This window comes from Harpia harpyja, chromosome 5 (assembly GCF_026419915.1).
Source record: "Harpia harpyja isolate bHarHar1 chromosome 5, bHarHar1 primary haplotype, whole genome shotgun sequence".
Lineage (NCBI taxonomy): Eukaryota > Metazoa > Chordata > Aves > Accipitriformes > Accipitridae > Harpia > Harpia harpyja.
Window position 1 is genome coordinate 26,694,150 of NC_068944.1, and position 24,612 is coordinate 26,718,761.

Sequence of the window (24,612 nt, forward strand, 5' to 3'; positions counted from 1 at the left end):
TTCAAGGTGCTCTGAAGGAATGTCTATGTTTGGGCTATAGAAGTGACAGGAACTTAGCACAGAGTTGAAGACAACTTCATACAACTAAATTGTAGCAAATGAACTGCTGTGGCTTGCCACCTTCTGTTCTGAAGACTCATTACTTGGTTTGCAGAAAAATAACTACATGCTGGATAATTTCCTCTTTCTGTGGCATGGGATATTTCTACTTTGAAGACTGGCTTTTTTTCCCTCCTTATAATGCTAGTGCACTCCTCTGCCCTCTACTTGGCTCTTTGACAATGTGTGAAATCTGACTATATTAATGTCACTTAATCTCTTTTAATTACCTAAATTGCTTCTTACTCAGATCCTGATCACCTCAGAGCCACACTCAAAAAAAAAAAAAAAAAAAAAAAGCAGCATGTAGGGACATGATCTAAATCTAGAGAATTCCTAATAATATATATTAGAGGTCCTACCTGTATGACACAGTAACACCAGCAGCACAACTGCAGTAAAAATCAGAGGCATATGTAGCGAAAAGGGCAAAAAAGAAGAGAAATGAAAGGCTGGTAAAAAAGAAATAGTTAGAGGGGTCATAAGTACAGAAGATGAAGACCACAAGAACTTCCAGTAATTGTGATGTTCTAATTAACAATGGAAAAGTTACAGCTGACTTGAAAAGATCTTGCACATACCAAAATTTCTGCCCCAAAAATAAAGCAGCAGGTCATATAGCCAGAAGCCTGACTACACGTGTCTCCAGAGGTAAAACTGAAAATAACGTACCCTAATGAGGCAGACAAAGAAAGAGCTTACTCCTACAGCCTTTCCAAGATCTAAGAGACAACAGGGTCACATTGACATACTATTGCCCTTAAGAAGAAAACAGGGAAGGTGCCTATGCCCAGATTGAGGCGTTGGGTGTTTTCAGTGTAATACACAACAGCCTTTATGCTGAAAATGGCTGAGAAGGGAAGTGAGGAAGTTCAAAACTACCCTTTTATGTAGAATAAATTCAGTCTGTTTTCTTGCAGAAAAATTTAAGCTCTCAATTTACAGGAGTTCAGAAATTTTCAATAAAAAATTATGAACTACAATGTTCTTCATTTAGGAGACACTATCAAACACAAGGCTTGATTCCAAATAGTAATTTGAGGGGAGAAAAGAACACTTTAATAAGTAAAATCCCCACTTTAATAAGTAAAATCCCCCCGATTTCTTTTTTACCCCAGTTAAATGGAATACACTGAGAATTAGTATCTAAGAGAAAAACTCCCGAGAAGTACTGACAGTTCAGAAATACTAGAGGGAGTTCCTAGCAGGTGACAGCTAAGAAAAAAAATGTTCCTTCACCAATCTAATAGCTCGAAGAATTCCCCACACTGAGTTTCGATGGAAGTCTGGCCCAGAAGATGTTTTCGAAAGAAGTAAAATAGACGTTTACTTTACAAGATGGCAATTGCCTGAGGGTTTTACAGATCAAACTTAAGAGTGCAAAAGGCTTCTTGGACAGAATGGAAGTTGTAAAGAAAAGACCGTATCATTCTCTGAATGAAAATGTATTCTAGACCAGAATTCATTTAAATATTAACTAAAAATGAAAATCTAAAAATATACTAGGGGAAGACAGGACACAAAAATAGACACAGAAAGGAATAACTACATAAAAACATATACTAAGTCTCGTAACCTACCTGAAATTTCAATCACTCTAAGACCCCTGGAAAAACTCTAGAATGTGGCAATCTGAGGAGCATGAAGTGCATTAACAGGAAAAGAGACACCTAAAATGATTCTATCTACTTTTATCTGATTACTCATCCACCAAAGTTTTAAAATACCCAAAACAGTACTCTATTTTCGTATGTTTGAATATATTTTCCTACAATAAAAATCAGGCTGTAAATCTGTAAGACGGGCATGTAAGACAAGCATTTGTTAAGAATTTCGTGATAAATTATAAAAATTACTTAACTATACAAAAAAATAAACCTAGCTCCAACATATGGAAATTGTTAAGCAGAGCTTATTACTACTAAATGTTTTTTCCTGTATCTAGAGATATAGAAGTGGATCACGTTAAAGTACTAACTGATTACACTTTTTCAAACATTGCGGAGGGGGAAATCACTAATCAGTGTAACAGTGGGTCTCAAAACATAGTGCCTGGAACTGACACTACATAGAAATGGCTAACTACACTGTATTATTTGTTCTTATTTTAATCTGCTAAATCAGAGTACCATACAACCATACATGCATTATGGAAATTCCTACAATTATTTTTCACACCAGCAATTATTGCCACTTGTCACAAAGGTGCTACATGACTCTGAGTAAGAACAGACAAGATCAAGGCAATTTTGCATTCAAGACATAAAATACAGTCATGATGTTGTGGAAGTGCTGGCCCTGTATTCTATTTACTGGTCACCGTACATTGTATTCACTATATTCAAACAGCAACAGATGTAAAGATACTCTTTCCATGAAAGTGGATAAAAATTATGCTAATACCAAGCCATACAGTGGGAGGAGTGATGTGAGAAGAAACTAAGACTTAAATATAAGCAGCTAAGCTATGAAATAAAAACAACAAAAAAAGGAAGTGGAGATGTGATAGAGACAGACAGAAGATTTTTAAAAGGTATTTAAAAATTTAAAATTGTTTGAAACAATACCTTCCAAAACTATGTGTATGCACAAAATCAAGTAGTTCAAATATGCTTTCCTCTTACCTGAAAGATTTCCATCCGTTTCATCTGGCTGGAGACTAGCAACACTGGTGGAATCCATTCCTTGCTGGAGGTCCAAAATTTTCCTTCGTAGTTGTTCTATATCACTCTCTTTACTATCCAGCTGCATCTGGAGCTCATTCCTGTATGTAGATTCTTCTGCTAGTTGCTGTATTTATATACACATGCATAGTTACTGTGATATCAAAAATATGGCAGCAAAGTATTCTGAAAACAAAACTCATTACTATTTGTTTTTTAATATCTCTAGATACTTTTGATAGCATTAGCATAAACTATTATAGTTGAAACTATTGTAGTATTATAGGCCTTGGAAAAAAGTTAAATATCAAAGATCCAGCCATGCATTCAAGTACAAAACAGTCTGATTAATCTATTAAATTAGCATTTCTTTTGAAAAGGAGACCACCTACCAGTGAAATAAACTGCATAAATAGTATGCTACGCAGTATTCAGTTTTTTAGTCTTCATAATATATCAGTAACTTTAACAGTTAAGAATTTAGGAAGGGGAAATGAATGAGAGCAGGCACAGCTGCACACTTGTCAAGTTCTCTGCCTCACTAAAATTCTGTAGCCTAAAACATCTGAAACAGAACTTGTCATTTTTTCAAGTAGGCTATACATTTTTCCTGCAGAGAGAATTCCACAATGTGAGAAAAAAATTAAGATTATTTTACCGCTTGCATTTCATTGACCTCCTTTTGGTATTTCACTACCATCTGATTGAATTTCTCTTTTTCTTGATTAAGCTCTAATTGGAGCTTCCGGTTTTCCTTCTCTTTCTTCCTCAAATCTTGCATGTTAGCTTTTTTTCTGTCTATTTTAAAATCTTTCCGATTCATTATCTCAGCCAGTTTGTTGACAGCCTGTTAAGAAAACAGAAAACCAGTAAGAAAAATTATATATGCAAGCATGTTTCATACAAAACTTGTAAGTCCTTCTAGTTAGAAGATTCAATCAAAAAAAGTCTTCACCAACACAAATGGCCCTTACTCACAATAGAAGTAATACTGAAAACTATACAGCATCAAAACTTACTCTTTCAACTACAAATATCACAATGCATATTATATATCATGGTTAATATAAAATTAATCTCAAAGGAACTAAGAGTTAGTTGCACAGAAAACAATAAACTGAAAATGTATCTGATATGCAAAGTAATTAGTTATTAAATTGCATAAAAAGTTATACCTGTGTCTTCAGAGTTCTTTCAGTGTTAATGCTCTTCTCATAATGCATTCTAATATTATTGATTTCCTCCTCTTTTTTGATTTTGTATTCTGTTAAAATAATATTAAACTTTGAGGTATTTTAGGACAAGGTAAATATTTCTAAGCTTAATCACTTCTACAATTACATCTTTTTTTTTTTTTCTCCATTTTCCTCTTGTGTCACTTAATGTGCAAAATACAGTTTGCAATGATAAAGGCTACCAGTTTAACGCTACTATAATGATGGAAAACTACCAGAAGAATATATCAGAAGGCACCAAGATGAAATACTAAAGCCAACATATGTATTTTTGTTTCCTGATGACTAAGTTTGTTGTCCCACTTCCTTAGTGTTTGCACTACCAAAGGTGTTTCTGCAGTACCAAAAATTAAGCCAGTATCCACACAGAATAAGACTGATATGACTGGACTCACATTCAGTACAGATTCTCAAATCAGGCATAGAGAGAACACAGGGAGAAAGGCTTGCTTTAAACAAGGAATGACTCTGTTACATTCCCCCCACACACCTGTCTCACACACCAGTTATTCAATTCTACCAATCTTTCTATCACAGCTCCAGTCTGCTAATTTGTTCCCCAAGTTTCTAGAAGTATGCATGTCACTGACAAGGATTTCTCCTCCAACACTACACTTAAATAACAATTTTCAAGTATTTAAAAGTAACAAACTCCATAAACTAAAAAATACTGAAAACTGCTTGCTCACCCAATCCCTGCTACTACAGAAATGCAGAAGTAAGGGAAAATATTTTAGTATGTCTTCCTGCCTACATAGTATTTGCAACAACACTGGCAACACAACCAGTAAGGCTTTTGCTCTCATAGTCAACAGATATTAAAGCATGCATTCTAATTCTATAATGCTTGCTCAAATGCAAAACCGTGGGAGTAAACTGAATAATAAAGTAACTTCCCATATAGTTGGAATACATGTAAATAGAATGCCAATCCACTGATATGCGTGAGATCACAACTTAGATTCTGAATCTAAGTGAGATCTTAAGGAAGTTGAAATACTGATACTGCTTTACTGTAAATACTGGAGATAGAAATAAAAACTTTAATAAATACATAGTGTGCAATATGAAATGAGTAAAATACTTTTCCTTAATAATTTTCATGCATGCAAGGGCATGGCTGGCAGAAGGGGGTTAGACACAATATATGGACGAGCTGTACTGGACAGACATTCCTGACTATGCCTGCAGGAACTTAGTGCTAACTTGTTTTAAAAAGTGAAGAGGAAGTGTCAGCAGAAACTCACTTCTTCCTACCTGCTACAGCTAAGGCTGTAACCATTTTCAACAATAAAGGCAGTGCATGGAAATGGAAGCAATACAGTAGAAAGAGTGACAATTTAGAATCACAGAATAGTTTGGGTTGGAAGGGACCTTTCAAAGTCATCTAGTCCCACCCCCCCTGTAATAAGCAGGGACATCTTCAACTAGATCAGGTTGCTCAGAGCCCTGTCCAACCTGGCCTTGAATGTTCCCAGGGATGGGGCATCTACCACCTCTCTGGGCAACCTGTTCCAGTGTTTCACCACCCTCATCATAGAAAATGTCTTCCTTCTATCTAGGCTAAATCTACCCTCTCTTACGTTAAAACCATTACCCCTTGTCCTATCGCAACAGGGCCTACTAAAAAGTCTGTCTCCATCTTTCTTATAAGCCCCTTTCATATATCAAAAGGCTGCAGTAAGGTCTCCCCGGAGCCTTCTCTTCTCCAGGCTGAACAACCCCAACTCTCTCAGCCTGTCTTCAGAGGAGAGGTGTTCCATCCCTCTGACCATTTTTGTGGCCCTCCTCTGGACCCGCTCCAAGAGGCCCATGTCTTCCCTGTGCTGAGGACCCCAGAGCTGGAGGCAGCACTCCAGCTGGGGTCTCACCAGAGTGGAGCAGAGGGGCAGAATCCCCTCCCTCGACCCACTGGCCCACGCCGCTTTGGATGCAGCCCAGGGTACGGCTGGCTTTCTGGGCTGCGAGCGCACGTTGCTGGCTCACGTCCAGCTTTTCATCCACCAGTACCCCCAAGTTCTTCTCTGCACAGCTGCTCTCAATCCCTTCATCCCCCAGCCTGTATTGATACTGGGGATTGCCCCAACCCATGTGCAGAACCTTGCACTTGGCCTTGTTGAACTTCATGAGGTTCACGTGGGCCCACTTCTCAAGCTTCTCCAGGTCCCTCTGGATGGCACCCTGTCCCTCAGGCACGTCAATCGCACCACTCAGCTTGGTGTCACCTGCAAACTTGCTCAGGGTGCGCTCAATCCCACTGTCATTGATGAAGATATTAAGCAGTACTGGTCCCAATACGGACCCCTGAGGGATACCACTTGTCACCAATCTCCATCTGGACATTGAGACATTGACCACTACCCTCTGGATGTGACCATCCAATCAATTCCTCATCCACTGAACAGTCCATCCATCAAATCTGTATCTCTCCAATTTAGAGAGAAGGATGTTGTGAGGGACCGTGTCAAAGGCCTTACAGAAGTCCAGATAGACAACATCCATAGCTCTTCCCCTGTCCACTGATGTAGTCACTCCATCATAGAAGGCCACTAGGTTGGTCAGGCAGGACTTGCCCTTGGTGAAGCCATGCTGGCTGTCTCGAATCACCTCCCTGTCCTCCATGTGCCTTAGCATAGCTTCTAGAAGGATCTGTTCCATGATCTTCCCAGGCACAGAGGTAAGGCTGACAGATTGGTAGTTCCCAGGGTCCTCCTTTCCACCCTTTTTAAAAATGGCTGCAGTTTACATGGAAGATATATTTTCAAGATGAAAACAATGACTTACATTATTTTTCATCAAGCCCAAAATAATAGGGAAGATAAACAGCAATGTCTTCTCCCATTTCCCATTTCCATTTTGCCACATATGCTTCAAATTCAATTGCACTTCATAACAGATGAATTAAAACTCCAAACATTACATACCTTCCTCCTGTTTCTTAATTTTTTCACTGATCTCTGAATTTTCCTTTGTTATTAAATCAACATCTTTGGTTAATGTGTTATTAGTTTCTTCCAGCTAAATGAAAACAAACACATTTTAAAATAAAGAACTTGCCATAAATTCTGAAAATATTTATAATACTATTATTTCAAATACCCTTAAACCTATAACAGCCATTTAGTTGGAATGCCTTCCTCAGATTACATTAAAAAAAAATTGCTTATCTCTCATACCTGAATTTTTTAAAAAATGGTACTTTTCTTCTAAGCTGTCTTGATTTACCAGAAGGCTTTTTAAATATTTTAAATACACCTGTCCCAGAGAGAGTTCTTTTTTTTTAAATGATCTTTGCAGAACTGACAACACTGTAGTATATAATTAAAAATTCAACTTAAGCAAAATTAGATTGGCAGTTATTGAATGTGGCGATTTTCAATTAAGTTGTGGTACTTTGGAAGAAGTAGTACCTAGAGGCCTGATCACCTGAATCCAGACAGAAAAGCAGCTGATAGATGATACAACTCCAGCATTGAAGGCTAGAGTAGATTCATGGCATCTGCTGCTAAATAATTGTCATATATCAAGAAAAACAGGTATAAATCAGCATAAGACTAAAACTAAATTTGGTCTAAGTCAAAGCATACATAGGTAAACGTGTACATAAGTGCGCAAAAAAAACCTGAAAGGAAAACCATTACACTTTCAATATGTTAGCTGCCACAGTCAGAATCACTTTGCTAACCACTTAACAAATACATATTAAAAACCAGACATAACTGCATTCCTGAAAAAAGGGGTTTTTTGAAGCCTATAGAAATGACTGTGTATCGAGCTGTCTGACAAAATTATCAGAATATTTGAAACCAACAAACATTGGCAAGGAGGTATTCCTTCCGTGCCACAGAAAGACAGTCTTCTAAACGCTTCTTAAGAAATGGTGGCATTCTGGAGATTTCAAGCTTATAAAAGAAAACACACGTAACAAACAATACCTCTGCTATCTTTACACAGAGATGTAATATCCATGGTAGCACTAACAGAAAGCTTTGAGCAATTGATCCAAGTTCAGTTATGCCTAGAGTTTTACTGAAGTTGTACACCCCAGGATTCTTAAGAAAATCTGCATATCTGATGCTAAATAGGAAAAAACAATAATGGTAATATAACTATGCTACATATGGCTTGCTATTTGAAACTCTTCAGTTAAGACATTTATCAACCTGATACTAATACTCAAGAGCTAAAAAGTATCTTAAAAAATTGCAGTTTGGGGTTTGGGTTTTGTTTTGGTTTAATAGTTTACCAGTGGGAAGAAACTCAAGACTTCCAAGTATTATTTTTTTAAAAGACTAAGTTATTTTGCAATAAGAGTCTCAAATACACAGCTCCACAAATTTACAAGATTTAAATAATACATTGGGCAATGACAAGGAGTAATTACAAAAGGCTTAATAACTGAATTACAGACATTCACTTGATTTTCATTCTGGCTTCACCTCAGATTCATCAAGTCTATATTTCTTTGTGAGTTCCCATGATGGCATTTAAATGTTGAAGGTTCCAGCTGGGTCCAAAACTTAAGATACTTAAATAGTTATCACTTATGATCATAACAAGACTTAATAAATTAAAATAAAAACATAAATTTCTGTTTCCAGCTGGAAGATATATACAGGTATTAATTACAGCAGAATAATTTACCCTTCTTATGATGCTGTCCTTATCAGTCATTTCTTGCCTGTGTCTTGATGCTGCTTTTTTGCTTTCCTGACTCAGTTCAAAATACTGTTCTTCAAGGAGTGCTCGTGCCAACCGTTCCGACTCAGCTTTGGTTTCAGCTAAATCCAATTGGGTAGTGAGCGTTTCTCTGTAAAAAGAACATTAAGATTTTGTTCTCCTATGCAAAACACTCCAAATTTTCAGGAAGACTAACAAACACAAATTACACCACTCAGCTAATTGTCATTATCTTAGTTTCTTAAGAAAAACAAGATTTACAAGACCACACTCCATACAGTTTTATCTTTTGATGGTCCACACAAGCTACAGCAGCAAGCTTACTATAATTCAATTAAAATTTCAATCATCCATGAAACATCAACCCTTAGGAAACCAGATGTCAAATTTTCCTGCCTTTAAGGAATAAAAATAAAATTAAATTGCATGTACAGTGTGGTCCATTGAAAGATACTTAACCCTATCAGTATCAGCCACCTCTTCACACAAGCTTACTGCTCATGAAGATGTGTGCTCCAGACTGTTTGAACAATAAGGAAAATTGCATAAGGTTTCTGAAAACATATAGTGGTTCTATGTCTATGCAATCTTTTGCAGAAAGGCTTGCATATTCTATCTACAGCTTGAGAGGCAGGAGGCGATAACTTAGGTGCAGTATCTCATTAATGTATACACAACTTCTAATCACTTCAGCATACAAGCCAAACTTTCTTGCTCTTGCTTGGAGTACAGGCAGAGCTCCTATATATTTGCCTGCAAAGAAACCCACATAAAGCACGGTGGCCAGTCTAGCACCCACAAGTCAGATGTACCCAGCAACATGTGACACAGCCCACAGCATGCTGAGATAGAAGTGGCAATACATTACTGCACTATGGGCTCATGACAGATGCCCCTCCTGCACTGCAAAATAAAAGAGAGATTTATGCAATGAAATACTTATTACTATGGAGTCCACTGATTTGATACATCTGTAGCAGATATGGGCCTCTACTGTAAAAAGGTAACTGTTGAAGTATACTCAGAGTTTGTCACAATTCCTATAGTTGTATCCAGGTGAAAAACGTTTATGATGAACATAAAATTGTGGAGAACAGTGAGGGAATAGAATAAAAGGAAGCTATAAAAATAAGTAAGAGAAGAGAAAAAGAAAAAAAAACCCAAAACAAAAGAGGAATAAAGGAAGTCTCTCCTACCTTCCCCCCCCCTTTTTTTCTTTTTAAGATGGATACTACTCCTGAACAATTTTGCATAGACAGGTATTTTCCTCCTACATTGTATTTATTAGCACAACATCTTTTCTTTCTTCCTTTCTTAGCTCACCGAAATGCATCACGAACACTGTACATAGACTCCTCCCTTTAAATTGTTTTGCAATGCTGATGCTCAAGTAGAACAAGAGACTCAGACTTTAGAAGAGAAAAACTCTGCTTCATGCATAAGGCTACTGTCTCCTGCTTCAGAATAAATACATATTAAATAAATTAATAAATTGGAAAAACAAGCTTAAAAAACTTCTTTCCTTATTTGCTAACTTAGAAAACAGTACATCACGATTAATGGTTGTAGGATTAACTGGTTTTGCTGTAATCAGAAGTATACTAAACTTAGAATTCAAAGTATTTTCATTATCTTTTTCTCAAATTATTCTACTGGCTATAGAAATATACCAAGTAATTACCAGGGTAATATTATAAAATTAAAAAAGTTGTTACACAAGGAAGATGATTACCACAAATTGGAATGTTTTTTCAAAATTCTGCACCTTCCTAAATTCTCAGGAGTTATCATTCTTCTTCCAGACATTACAAATAGAGTCCAAAGCAAATACGAATACCCATATTTGGCTTTGCAAATCAGCATAAGTAACATCCTATGTATTTGCCATCTTACGAGGTGTTATGGAACACTTTTGAGACTTGTCTTTTTCTGAAGGAATTAAACATACTCTGATTCAAAATATTCATGAGTGAGACCATAGTATATGGAAAAACTTATGTCTATTTGAGAAACACAATGGGCATACTTTTCGTTTTGCAATTCCTGCATTTTTCTTTGAGTTTCTTTATTCTTTTCATCAATTTCCTCTTTCAGTTCCTTAACCTGAGTTTTGTAAAGTGTCTGTAAAAGAAAGCATAAAAATAGAATCATTATTCAAATTCCATAGTGAAATTCTTCATTGTTTTGGTACTGGTTGGTTTGAATCTGTCAAACCCCAACACATGCCAGTACTGTCTTTAATGGAATTTCCTCCTTCCTGCCTATCCAAGATGCTCCTTTCCAGCTTCCCTTGTGTAGGGAACTGACGTGACAAGGTTAGTTTTCAATTTTCTAGTCTGGTTTCCTACATAGTTGTACAAACACACCTGCTGACAAAAGGCAGGGCATGCACTAGGACATAGCTGGGCAGGTCTCTTGGAGACAACAGGACAAAACTGCATCCTCTTGTAGCATGACTGTCTCAAAATGTTAATCAAACAAGCCTAATACTCTCCTATGCTTCCAGCTATTGTTTTCTCTTTGTATGTATCCATGTATCTTTTCTCTTAGACTTTAGATTTTTTGTGTACAGACTGACTTTGTCTTAATAACTGATTCAACAGAGGTCTGATTTATGTGAATGACTTCTGTTCTTAATTACTATATTGTTATTAACACCACCAGTAATTCTGAAAGTTATAATTTGATCTTCTACAGTAAAGTACTTTTGCTAAATATTCAGACTGAATTACAAATGTCTCATTTAACCTACATGCTAGTGAAAAAAGAGAAAACTGAGAATGAAACACAATACTCTGGATCTTCTTATTAGCAGTATGTTATGAAGAAATGCACAAAAATCTGTAACTCATAATGAAATTACAATCATATGCAGTTTACTGAACACAAAAATTTTTATTGCCCTTCCAAGGAAGAAATGAATTTAAAAAGTACTTCCCAAAGAGAAATGAAACTGTCCATATTCACGAATGTATTTGAAGTTTAGGCATTACAGAGCATCTCATGCTATTGTTTCTTTTCACAGAAATTATACAGATCAAATTAAATCTATGAAATACACATTTTGGCTATCTGGAGTACTGAATAAGGCTCTTCTGGGACTCAGGTGCAGAGAAGGTATCCTTTTAGGACGAGGAATACATGCAGAATGCTACTGGATCTACGGTTCTTACATACACTTATGGTAGATCAATAGCACAGAATATATTCCAGTAAGTACAGAGATTTTGAACTCTCTACAAACTTCACAATTATGTCAGGAAAATATCTCTTTTCCAACCTCAAGACAGGAACTACTCTGATGAATAATTCAGGTAAGAGTTACTCAATGTTATATATAAGATTTGACAAATAACTACAAAGCAACATATTAGATAGACTATCCAATGTTCTCTAATTTTTTGTTCATCGCTCATATTTCAAGCAGGATTTTGTGAATTGCTGATTTATGCCAGGTGGTTATTTACATTTAAAAAATTTTAATATGTCAAACTATTCAATGTTCAATGATTTCATGTCAAAATGTAGCACTCACAATTCTTTACAAGTCTTACCGAAAAATACTGCTCAGCTTCAAGCTGATCCTGAAGCTCACGCATTTGACCTTCATTTCCTCTGTATTGTCTTTGAAGAAATAAAAAAGGAAAACATGTAAAAGTCAACTACTAACAAATGACAGACTATTTCTAACCAGAACAGCATCCTATTACATTTGCACACATATTTCACAAAGACCAACAGTTCGCTGTATCCTAAAATTCTGATTTAATTACATTCCTTATTCTACCCTGATGATTGTTTCAGTACGTAATTCAGAAGACAAGAAGTATTCTAAATGGAGAAATGTTAAGTCAGCTGAAGGAAGATATTATAGAAGCCTAATTAATGAAAAATGTCTTCAGTCAGCTTAAGAAATGTTAAGAAAAAGAATCAGGTGGTTAAAGGGAAAAAAAGCTATTGACTCCAATGCAGTAAAACTAAAAGTCCCATATGATTTAATAAGTAGTATCACAGTCAACCCATAAAAAAGTCACTGAAATAAAAGTGGCATATATATATGCCTTGACATCGAATGATGAGCCAAGAATTGTTCTGCCTCATAGCTCATAACAAAAATATTCCAACACTGAAGGCTACATACAGAAATCATAACATGCAGCTAAAAATATTCTTCCAGTTTAGGAAAAAATGCCTATGCATCAGAGAACTTTTTTCACTAATAGGAACAGGCAAAACAGTACATGTATAATTAAGCAACTTTTTCCATTTTACTTCAGATTTTTACTTACTTAGCAAGTTGAGCCAACTCGAATTCCAGTAATCTCTTTGCTTCCAACAACGTATTGATTTCCTGTTTCAGCTGCTTCTCAGAACCCTTCAAGTTATCTGCTTCAAAAGCTTGTGTCTTTAATTCATTCTGTGCCATTATTCGCTTATTTGTCTCTTGTTCTAGCTGAAGTGCTAGATTCTTTACCTAAATAAGAAATATTTCAATTTAGGAGCATTTGCTGAATAACCAATTGCATGTGGTTGAAAAGTGTTTCATATATGGATTATTTTATGTCAAACACCATGGCCTAGATGCTACACATTGTACAATACGTAAAAATATTACTCAACCTCCAAACACTTCAGTGCAATAATCTTATAGAAAGCTGCTGCCCTTAAGAACATACTGATATGACGCTGCATGATGATAAAGCTTCCCCACACTTAGCTTATTTCAAAGTCCCAAAAGTGTTTTATCTTAGCTTAAAGGCAACAATGGAAAAAACCCAAATTGTCTGCTGAAAGGTCCTGCAAACCTCTCTGTGGATTTCAGATCTTGAAAACTTATCACCCTAGAAAAAAATGCAGCCTACTACCTATATAAAAACTAATTTACACAAGTTTTGACCCCTAAGAAAGGTGTTATAACCTTCATTCCCACTGTCCTGTAAAGAAAAGTAAGGATGAAACTATTATTCTTAGTACCTAGTTTTCACACTCAATATTCTAATTGCATTTCCTTGAACAAATGCCTTTCTGGAGAATGCACACTCAGAACTGCAAACCATCTAAATGAATCAGATTACACAGTCAAATTCACAAGCAAGTTTTTCCTTTAAAAAAAAAAAAAGGAAACAAAAAATTGCATTATATTAAATCAAGGGCTCAAATATGCAAGGCATCCAAGACCTAAGAAACAAGTGGAAATTACCTAACACTATTTAGGCCAATAACTGTCTTCAGTTCTACTGAGAGATATATTACACAAGGAGTTCAGTGTAAGTGAATTTAATTTTCTATTTCTCAGTGCAACTATAATTTCTTGTTTATACAGAAAATTGTTAGTGATGAACATTTTACTTACTTCATCTTCCAGTCTCTCCTTTTGCTCAAGAAGGTGTTCCAGTTTCTGCTGAGATTGCTTCAGGTCAAAGTCCAGCATGGAACACTGTTTTTCAGCTTGAACTATTCGATTTTCTGCCTTTTCTCTTGCTGCCCTTTCTTCCTTTACTTTTTTTTCCATTTCTAAACAAGATTAAGGAAAGAAAAACAAAACGAATATGCAGTATCTGCAAGAATGCTTTTGTAAACACAGTCTTAAATATCCTAATATTTTTCAGATCCTTTTGTTCAGCTATTTAAGCTCTTCTGCTGTTAGATGGACTGATTACTGAGTAAAAACTTCCTGGCATTATTACAAGAAACACTAAAATTAAAGAAATATAATTCCGATTTGCATTACAAGCACTGGAATATTATCATGATAACTGAAAGATAAATAGTGAAAGAAATAAAAAATGCAGATTCTTGAAGTAATAATTATGAAATAAAGGCAAAGATTCATTTCCATGAATGGACAGTAGAGGGAAAGAAAAGAAATGCTACCATTTGTATTAGCTTTCTGAAAAGTTACAAACTACACATTTAGGTACTGATAACCTTCACAAAGAAAACCCGATGTATTCAATTAAGATATCAAGATACATTTTGATTCATGGATATGTATCTCTAAAAGAAACTTCAGCACTTCAGACAACCCTAATACAACACCAATATTTTTAATGCAGTTACACAGGAACGAATGCTCCAAGACATCTGTCTTGACAATGCATTCTTTCAATTCCATTTAGCATTAGCCAGAATTTCAAGATTCAATAGCATTTTAGAAGCCAAGGAAGGCTTTGAACTGCAAACACAGTAAGATATTCAAAAGATTAAGAAACAATGCAATTTTTATGGTACAAGTACCATGTTAGAGAAATAATTAAAAATGTGTGGTTTTCACATTTTATGATCTTGATACACATTTTCCTTATACAAGGGATTAAATACTTGTATAAGGGTACTACATTATAAGATGATGTGTTTTAAGATATCATAATCAAAATACCTTTTATCATATGTTTACCTGAAACTTGCAAGAAACACTTACCACACATTGCAACTGATCTTGCCTCCTCTATTGACTGATGTTTGTCGGTTAACCGAGCTTTAGTCACTTTGTGTTCATTTACTTCCTGTTCTAACCGGTCTTGTAATGATTTGAGTTTGTAGTTCAAATCTATCTCTAAATTATTCTTTTCCTAAAGATAAGAAAAAAAGTTACCAGATTTCCGTAACATTTCTATGACATCTGAGGGAACCACATTTCCTTTCTTCCCTTTTTTAGTGGTAACTTTTTTTACGAAGAAATTATCAATGTTATTTTCCATGCTTAATAAAGAATGGTAAAAGACAAAAACTGTACTCAGTGCTTTGGAGAAAACTTCATTAACTTTTTTCAGTAGTCTGTAAATTTGTAAGATAACGGAAACTTGTCAGTTTGAATAATTAGTAGTCACCTAAACCGGAAACATACAACTAATCCACTGACAACACTAGAGCACAGAGGAATTTGAATTATTGTTACCTGGATGCATTTCTGTTATTCCACGGTTGGGATTGCCAGCCATTAACAGTAACTCATAAAACAAGCACTGGAGATAAGCTTTGAGAGACAGGGACTTGCCTCTGGATCGCTGCTTCACATAACATCAAAGGAGAACTGTAACTTTTTGCACCTTCCCTCATAGGTAGTCATATCTCTGGTTTATTTGGATAGACCACACAGCACAGCAAGTCTTTACCTGATCTCAAAACATAGAGCTAACTATGTAGCCTATCTAGAAAAAGGGTGGAGGATTTCCTTTTACTCTTCTTTACTTGTTTCTCCATCTTGGGGTGGGGATCAGAGATGTTAGGGGAACACGCTGCTACCATTCTGAGGGAAGGAGGGAAAAAAATTGAAATGGTTCAGCTCCAAAGTTGATCAAAAGGTCTAGTAATGATCCAGTCAAATTAAAATCCAGTAAAAGCAGAAATTTAAATTTCAGGTTTTTAAAAAAGTTCAATGCACAGATTTTCAGGAGGCAAGTCTCTGCAGTAGTAGTTAGGCAGGCAGAACAAAAATTACTGGCAGAAGAGCTGGATCCTTGAATCAGTGGTAGTGAATGATAAACATGAATTTTATGCCCAAAGCTACAACTAAGAACTACCTGAGGACTTGTGAGACTTACCATCCTGATGAGACTGTAAATTAGCACTATTTAGTTAATCATTTTAACACAAGACTGGTTTAGAGCAAGAACACAGGACTTAGCAACATCAGTAAATACTATCTGAAAATACAGTCAAAAGCTGACAAAGAACATTAGCCTCAACACCATTTTACCATACCTTTTCTGAATGATTAAGCATATCCTGTGCTTGTTTTCTTTCCGCTTCCACTCTTTCGAGATTGTTTTTAACGTTTTTTACTTCTTCTTGTAAAGTTGTAATCCGAACTGCCATAAGACATTAAATATCATTCAATATTAGTTACTTGACTTAGATCATTAGGCTGTTCAACCTTTCTTGATTTCTGGGCCCCTAAAATATTTACACCTTGAAACTTCTCAGACACACAAAGGCTGTACATTGTAAAGGAAACTGATCTTTTTAGCCAGTCTTTATGCATGCCATTAGTAACAATTCACAAAAAACAATCACATGCAAAACTTGGTACCTGCCTTCCATCACTTCCAATATCTAATATGCAAGATTTCTTCCATTAATCCAAGTTTTGCTGTGCTATGCAACAAGCACCTTTTCTGATGTTAACTCCACTAATATGAAGATAAGGGAGAGAAAGCCAGTCTCAAATGGATCTACATGTACTAATGCAATATGTATTCACCTAACTGTGCCTCAAGTGCTCTTCCATGGATAGAGGAACTATTCCCCATCCCCCACAGGATCTACCACAAGACCCTGTGTGGCATCGGAAGTTTATACTAAATACTAAGTAGAATCACAGAATGGTTTGGGCTGGAAGGGACCTTTAAAGACCACCTAGTCCAACCCCCCTGCCATGGGCAGGGACATCTTTCACTAGACCAGGTTGCTCAAAGCCCCAGCCAACCTGACCTTGAACAATTCCAGGGACAGGGCAACCACAGCTTCTCTGGCCAACCTGTTCCAGGGTCTCACGACCCGCATCATAAAAAATTTCTTCCTTATATCTAATGGAAATCTACTCCCTTTTAGTTTAAAACCATCGCCCCTTGTCCTGTCACTACAGGCCCTGGTAAAAAGTCTCTCTCTGTCTTTCTTATAAGCCCCCTTTTAGTACTGAAAGGCCGCAATAAGGTGTCTCACGAAGTCTTAGTAGTAGCAGTAGCAGTAGTGTGTATGTATATATATGCGCGTGCCCAAGTAGCAGTGTGTGTGTGTATATATATATATATATAAAAACCGAAGTAGTAGTATATATTTCTATACTGAAGAATTTGCATTAGTTCCTTTCAAATAAATACGTAAAAAAATATTTTGGATTGCTCTATATTACACTTAATACCTTGAATACAGTATACAAAAATACACCTATCAATTCAAATACATCTGTCTACAGCACAGTTCGCTTCACTAAATTTTGAAGTATAAAGAGACATCCTGGCAATATGTAAGAAACCATGAGATGGAAAAAGATAAAGTCCTCCTAAATCTTATGCTTTTCTTATTCATTTTAAATGTGCTTTTAAAAACAGCTATATGAATATTTTAATTATATAAAGTTATTTGGGTATATACCAGCAAAGCACCTTAACCCTATACCCTTCAGAAAAAAGATCCTTTCCCTGCAGGCTGCTGAGTTGGATGTGGTCAAAACCACATTCTGAAGTGCACAGAATAGTCTTCTCGTGCCATTTGTACCTCCTGCTCGCAATTAACAACAGACCGGATCAAACTACATTCAGTCATTTCAGAGGAACTTTACAATCATTCAACTGAAATTGATTTACTATATTTGAAGCATAGTAAACAGGCAACTTGATTCTTGATAGTTCTTTCTTTGTGCTAGCAAAGTTTACCTTAAAAAAACAAAACCAAAACCACGCAAAAGTCCTCAACAAAAGATCGTGCCTCATGGAAAACTATTTTCAATACTGCAGACAGGTGGTTTAAAATGACAAGTTAAGAGGCAGGATCCATTAGCATAGGCAGAGTCATGAACTAATGTATCTGAATAGTTTCTAGTATGAAGAATCAGAAGTACAAATGGTAAAAAGTTCCAAGCATCCTGAAAAAAAAGGGATTCCACAGCTGCATCCCTTATGATGTTCTTCATCATGCTTAAGAAGTAATGTAGAAGCATCATAAAAGAAAACAAATGCAATTTAACAACAAAATAGCTTTCTCCACAAATGAAAGAAGAGAAAGTGCAGGGTACGTCAACTTGGATACTGCACCAAGGCACTGAGTGTTGTGTCTTCTCTAGCACTGTATCAGCTTTTCATATTTTTGTACCACTGGACTCACGACTTTTAGTCAGGGCAGCCCCACAGACTTACAATCAGTGTTTCCCACTCTTTGATTTTGATACTCTCCCTCCCAAGAGTCGCTCAGACATGATCAGGAAGCAAGATCCAATCTTCAGAAATTGTTCTATTAACTCACGCTTGGTTTGCAGGTTGGCTTTCCTCCCTTTATATAACTGTACTTTATTTAATAAGGTCAGTTATCATATACTTTTTTGATAAAGTATAAATACAGAAGAATTACCCTGTAGTTCTCCAATCATTTCAGATCCATGACTTCTGTCCCTTCGTTCTGACTCCAAAGCTGCTTGCAGTTGGTAATAATCTTTCTCCACCTGCAGTTTTGTGCTTTCTAGAACTCTGCACCTTTCCTGCAGTTCTCTATTCAGTGATTCTACCTGACTTAATGACTTGCTCATTTCTGTGTTACCCTTTCTCAGTCTTGCTGCTGTATCCGATTCTGTCCTCAGCAAATCATTTGCTTCTTCTAGCTGTTAAAATAAAACAGACAAGATTCTCAAATATAAAAATTATTGGGACCAGTTTTGTAATATCTGAATGCTCAATACTGCTTCTCAAATCTAAGATATAATTAAGACAATGAACAGAAACCACATACTTGTTTTTGTAATTGTGTTATCTTCTCATTTGTAATTTGTGAATGTTGGCTGATTTTTTTCAAGTCTTCCATCTGATCTTTTAGTGTTGACACTAAAGAGAAATTACACCATTAATACATCAGATTAGAAAAAACCTTAGGTTTTGGTGTTTGGTTTTTTTTACACAAACACACTCAAATAAATTCTTGGCATATAATAGGCCTTTTGTTGACCTTTTGCTTCTTATATACATTTTTAGGTCAAATTCTGTGCTTGCAGAACAACAATGCACTCTGTAGAGAATAGAACCTGAAAATAAGACAAAAATATTGTGTTCAAATAAAAATACACTCAAGATTTGAGTCCAATATTTGAAAAGATCTCTTTAAAGTTGCATAGCACTTAAGATGCTATGGTAGTAAATTGTTCCCCAAAACACATCATACACCTCATCAGTGTCAATGTTTGGATAACATGGCATACCTTCATTTTCCACATTCCGTCTTTTTTCATTCTCTTGTTCAATTTTTCTTTGGTAGTCATTTATCTTATGTTGCAATACCATCTTTTCCTTCTCAATCTGAGACAGTGTTGATTCCAAGTTCTTTCTTTGATTTCCCTAAAATTCAAAGCATTGGTATTTTCTATTTACATTTTAAGGAATGATCCCTAAACCAGTATCTCTACAATTAATTAATCAAGGAAACTGATGCATCATTTCCAATGAATGAGTTTCTGGCTTCCTTGAAAAGGTGTTCAGAAAAGATGGCTTTTTTAACTTGTACATGACAAATTTATAAAATTACTAGAAAAGTTATTGTTAATGTGATTGTATGTAAGTAACTATTAAAATTATTATTAAGAGACCACATAAGGACTCAATAGAAAATCATCTGTACATTAATTTTTAGCGTAACTGATTTTGATAAACTCCAGAGAAATTGTGATGAGTGAGACTGAGCAAAACATGTAGCAGAGGAAACAGAATTCAGCATGACTTGCAGAAATAAAAAATTTTTGAAAATGTGTACAAATAAAAATGTACGTCCCAATGCTATATATTGAAATACGATGGTTTGGTCTCAAATTTAAACTCAGAACAATTGTTTTTAGTCACAGAAGAAATATCTTAAAACATGAAAGTACTATCCACATTCTTTACCCAACTAAAGGCTTCAGTGAGGAAAATAATTACCTCTTCATCCAATTCTTTCATTATCTTGTCTAGCTTTATGTTTGAAGATCTAAAAATAAAACAAAATAATTTAAGTAATATTTGGGAAGGATACATTGTACATACTGTTTTTCTAGTGAAATAATTTGGGACTGTTACTAAAGTGAAGATTTTTTTTGGCTAATGCTATTTAGTAATAAACATTTGAAATTGAAGAAAACAATCAATCACTGGAAATAATTTGTAAAATATATTATTACGTATTTATCAACTTTGCTGCAGATTATATATGCAAAACTTTAGGTGCCACATTTTCTCCCTTAATCTGCAAATGTAAAAACAGTGTATGTACACAACACGTTATCCTTAAAATTAGAATACACTGGTAAACTGCTAAAACTTCCTCCAGTTGTGAACTTTTCAAATATCTAAAATGGTTTGCTAATTCAACAGTAGACAGCTTCCTACCATGAATAAAGATATTTGAATAATATTATTCAAGTCTCTCTGTTGAAGCAATGTATTAAAACATGGTACTATAGAGAGAGTGAGGTTTAGCGCATAGTAAAACCTCAGTTAAGCAGCAGTAACATTGACACATCCATTGCATTTTTGTAGCTATCCCTCTTGAAAGAGGTAACAAAAAGGACCCAGACAATGTTGCCTGGCAGGTACAATAAGGAGAAGTTACAGCAATATATCCTATCTACTAATTCTGCAGTGAACAGTATGACATATCAGAAGACACGCTGTTGTGCTCTGACAACTTCAGTAGTACTGCAGGAAGACAGTTACTGAGTATCTTTCAAGCAATGTACGTTCTGCTTGTGGAAAGCAATCAGAATGTGTGAACAGTGAAGTCGTGTTTAAGTAAGAGACAGCATCACACAGTCTAAATTCCCACCAGATCATTTTGGCTACCAGTTCCCACGTAAGTAGCTTGTACAGCTACATGCTGTGGTCCTAATTCACAAGCCTGAATTCTTCCTATATCCTATACCTAGGTGTTGCCTCCTGGCTTTATTTAGGCCTTCAGGAAAAGACTTCAAAAGGAGAAGCTAACTGAAGGGGAATTTAGTTTGCATGAATCTGAGCAAATATTTCTGATTATCAGGAAAGAATCCCAACTGTTTGTTTGTAAGTGTAGCTGCAAGAAATAGGCAAATTCTCATGTAGTTGCTTCTTCAACATGGTAGAAACAAGACTTTAGAAAACATATAGCTGTTCTTATCTATCAGTCACCAGAAAAAAACAGGAATGTGGTTTTCCAACAAGTACCATGTATTTAGAAACCAGATAGTTAATTCCAATAATCCAATATATGCAATATATACAGTATTTTACATTTTTTAAAAAGTCAGCATGATCATTATGTACCTCAATCCAATAAAACATCTGAATTCAGAGATATCGAGTAAACTCAAACATTCAAGTGTTCAGAAAGAACGTGTGTTACATGGGTGCCAATGAAAACAAAACATTTTCTTCATACTATATTCAAGAAAACCATTTAAATATTGTTTTAGAATGACTTAAACCTGTGCCTGGAACTGTCCTGGAGAACTACAGTACCATTCTTGGTGTTACTCTGGTAATCCCTAAAGCAGTTATACAGAACTAAAGTGTTAGATGTATTTAAATTATGTAAACAATTAAAGTTCAAAGTCTCACCTGCACTTTTGCTCCATTTCATCTTTCAACTGCATTTCATTATGTAGTTGTTCTTCCAACTCATAGATCATCTTCTGCATATTTTCCAGCTTTAAATATATATTTGTACATGAAAGAACATGCATTAAATTTAAAAACTTCAAAGAAGTATTTCAGAATATTCAGTACTGCTTATGTTGTATCACAGCTTACTCATTTCTATCTAAACACTAGATTTTTAGCTTATTAAAATGTGATCCCCCCCCCCAAAAAAATTCTAAAAAAGTTAATGACAAGAAACAACTTTAATATCACAGTTTTGTCATTTGCACACACATAAAATTTTGGGGTTCTGAATAGTTCCATCAAAATTCACAGGGCTAAGCTAAGGCAAATCCTCCTTGTTTTAAGTATCTTCAGAATCAGACTAAAGATATTACTGCAAAGACATAAGAAAGCATTTTAATTAACATCAAAATTTCTTTTTCTAGCTGTCGTGGTTGAAACCAGGACACTAGAATGAACCACCACATGTATTTTGCAATGCATCTTCAAGCTCTCAACAAGTTCAGGAAGCAGAACCAGGCCTGTTAGTTATTAGCAATGGGGGGAAAATGCTGTTAACATCTATTTAGTCAGAGATCACTTTTACAGCTAGCACTGTACTAAGGTTTGAAAATAGTAACAAACTTCAGATGTTAATACAGAACATTACTGTATAGCATGTACTGTTTGCCAGCAAGATAAATTGAGAAATTCATTCTTTTCATGTAGTCTCAAAATATCTACAATCTGATGGATCTCTGGGCACAATAATCCCACTCCAACATCAGCAAAATCCTCAGTTAAGAACAAGATGGTGTCAGCTTTGAGGAAGCTCATTAAGTCAAGCCCGTGCTGATTCACTGTTAAACCTTTTCGCTGATCTTGTCAGGATTTCAGCCTTACTTAGCCTTCCCACATTTCCCTCAAAACTCTTGGAACTGCATAGAGAAGAATTACAGTCCTAATCTAGACTCTCTTCAAAGCAACATATTCAAGTGGTTCTCACCCTTTGCTTTCTTGTTCCTTGTTTTAACTTCAAAAACTTTGACAATTGCCTGACTCCTCCTGCACAATCATCCCAGAAAGCAGAGCAACAGAACAGTTCCTCCTACATCTGCCTCTTCCTTTTTTCCTTCTCCCACAAAATATGCTTAGAGAAACTAGAACTGCTCACTAAGATCATGAAGAGTAGACAAATTACGCTTGACTCCATTCTTTCTTGATAGCAACAGTAAGTGTTCTCAACAAGGACTGCCCTCTGTACAGTCCTAAACTAACATTTCAGTTTGGAGACGTACTATAGCATGCTTTATCCATATTAAATGAGAAAGTTATAGGTAAGACTATTTTTGCCTACTTCCAGGCAGGCATTTTCTCACTTCCATCTTTCAATCTGTTCTCCTTCCCACTGTAGTAGGAAATATAAGTATGGAGTACTCAGGCGCTCTCAAGAACTGCAGATCCTTTCTTATTTCCTCCTTTTTCTTTCTTCCACATTCTTAAGCTGCTCTGAAGATTTCAGAGGAAGCACACAGACATTGCGACTGGGGACTAACCAGAAACTACATATTTTATATATTTACCACTCTATTTATATATTTACCACTACCTATCATAAAACCTTGAGAGAGCAAAGAAATACTGGAAGAAATAGACTTCTCAGCACTTACAGAACAGCTCTGGAAAGCCAATTACTGGTGTGACATACAACGTAACACCACGTGGATGAGACAATGGTTGTAGTCTAAAACCACAGAGATGGCCTCTAAATCTAAACTTTAAGGAAAAAGGAAGGACCACCACTATACAACACATCTCCTCAGTATGAACCACTGAGAAATAAAGCAAGAAGCAAGACTACTTAAAGGCTAGCTCTCATTTTAGTAAAAAGGGACCACAGCTACTGCACAAAAATAAAGGACAGAGAAGTTTCAAAGTAATTGCTCTTCCATTTCTTGGTTACTCATTTTACAGCCCTTCCAGACAGACTGCATAGAGGAACTAAATGGGATAGATGAGGAACAGGTCCAAAAAGATATCTGGCAACTGAGGCATTTCTGTACTGACTCCTACTAGTTTGGACCTCTATTGCCTCCTCTTGCTTCTTTCTGTGTCTGGTTGCTTTTATATTGCTGTTCCCCAGGGGCCTATCTAAGCTTGCTGAGCACTCTAATTATATTAGTACGAGACAACAGGCTTCCAGAGAAGTTTTGCACAATCTGATATCAATGGACTAAATAATACCTTAAGAAAATCCTGAGTTACAATTAACTCACTATAAAAGCATTCCTTTATGTTTTAGTTTGTTCTCAGTTTCCAGTTTGAGTAGGAGGCGGGGGAGGAAAGGGCTATGAAAAAGCCTGCCTACAGCCAAGAAGCCAAGAAAAATCCCTACGGAACTGCCATCTTTTTTTTTTTAATCACCACGGCATAGTACATCTGCTTCTGCACCCTGAACAATGAAGAAAACCGAAGACCCAGTGCAAAAGAATCTGTTAATCTCCTCTTTCTTAATATCTGAACTGTTTACAGATGGTTATGGTAGCACTAAACCAAAGTAAATAATCAGATCTTCAAAGAGGTTTGAAATTCAGTTAAAGGACATTGAATTCCATTTTTGTCCAACTTCATGGCCTAATTCTG

The 24,612-nt window shown here is 35.8% G+C and overlaps 1 protein-coding gene across 2 annotated transcripts in view; it reads right to left on the reverse strand.

Moving 5' to 3' along the window:
- ROCK1 (Rho associated coiled-coil containing protein kinase 1) overlaps nucleotides 1-24,612 on the reverse strand; it is a 94,968-nt gene that overhangs the window by 19,262 nt on the left and 51,094 nt on the right. For both annotated transcript variants that reach the window (XM_052788653.1, XM_052788652.1), the window contains 16 exons: nucleotides 21,946-22,034; nucleotides 20,296-20,344; nucleotides 19,584-19,719; nucleotides 19,121-19,212; nucleotides 18,746-18,992; nucleotides 16,382-16,488; nucleotides 15,099-15,249; nucleotides 14,031-14,191; nucleotides 12,967-13,151; nucleotides 12,232-12,301; nucleotides 10,704-10,798; nucleotides 8,642-8,807; nucleotides 6,922-7,015; nucleotides 3,938-4,026; nucleotides 3,421-3,609; nucleotides 2,724-2,889 (listed from right to left, as the gene is read on the reverse strand). In XM_052788653.1, coding sequence (XP_052644613.1) covers nucleotides 2,724-2,889; nucleotides 3,421-3,609; nucleotides 3,938-4,026; nucleotides 6,922-7,015; nucleotides 8,642-8,807; nucleotides 10,704-10,798; nucleotides 12,232-12,301; nucleotides 12,967-13,151; nucleotides 14,031-14,191; nucleotides 15,099-15,249; nucleotides 16,382-16,488; nucleotides 18,746-18,992; nucleotides 19,121-19,212; nucleotides 19,584-19,719; nucleotides 20,296-20,344; nucleotides 21,946-22,034 — 2,086 coding nt within the window. The remainder of the gene's footprint in view (nucleotides 1-2,723; nucleotides 2,890-3,420; nucleotides 3,610-3,937; nucleotides 4,027-6,921; nucleotides 7,016-8,641; nucleotides 8,808-10,703; nucleotides 10,799-12,231; nucleotides 12,302-12,966; nucleotides 13,152-14,030; nucleotides 14,192-15,098; nucleotides 15,250-16,381; nucleotides 16,489-18,745; nucleotides 18,993-19,120; nucleotides 19,213-19,583; nucleotides 19,720-20,295; nucleotides 20,345-21,945; nucleotides 22,035-24,612) is intronic.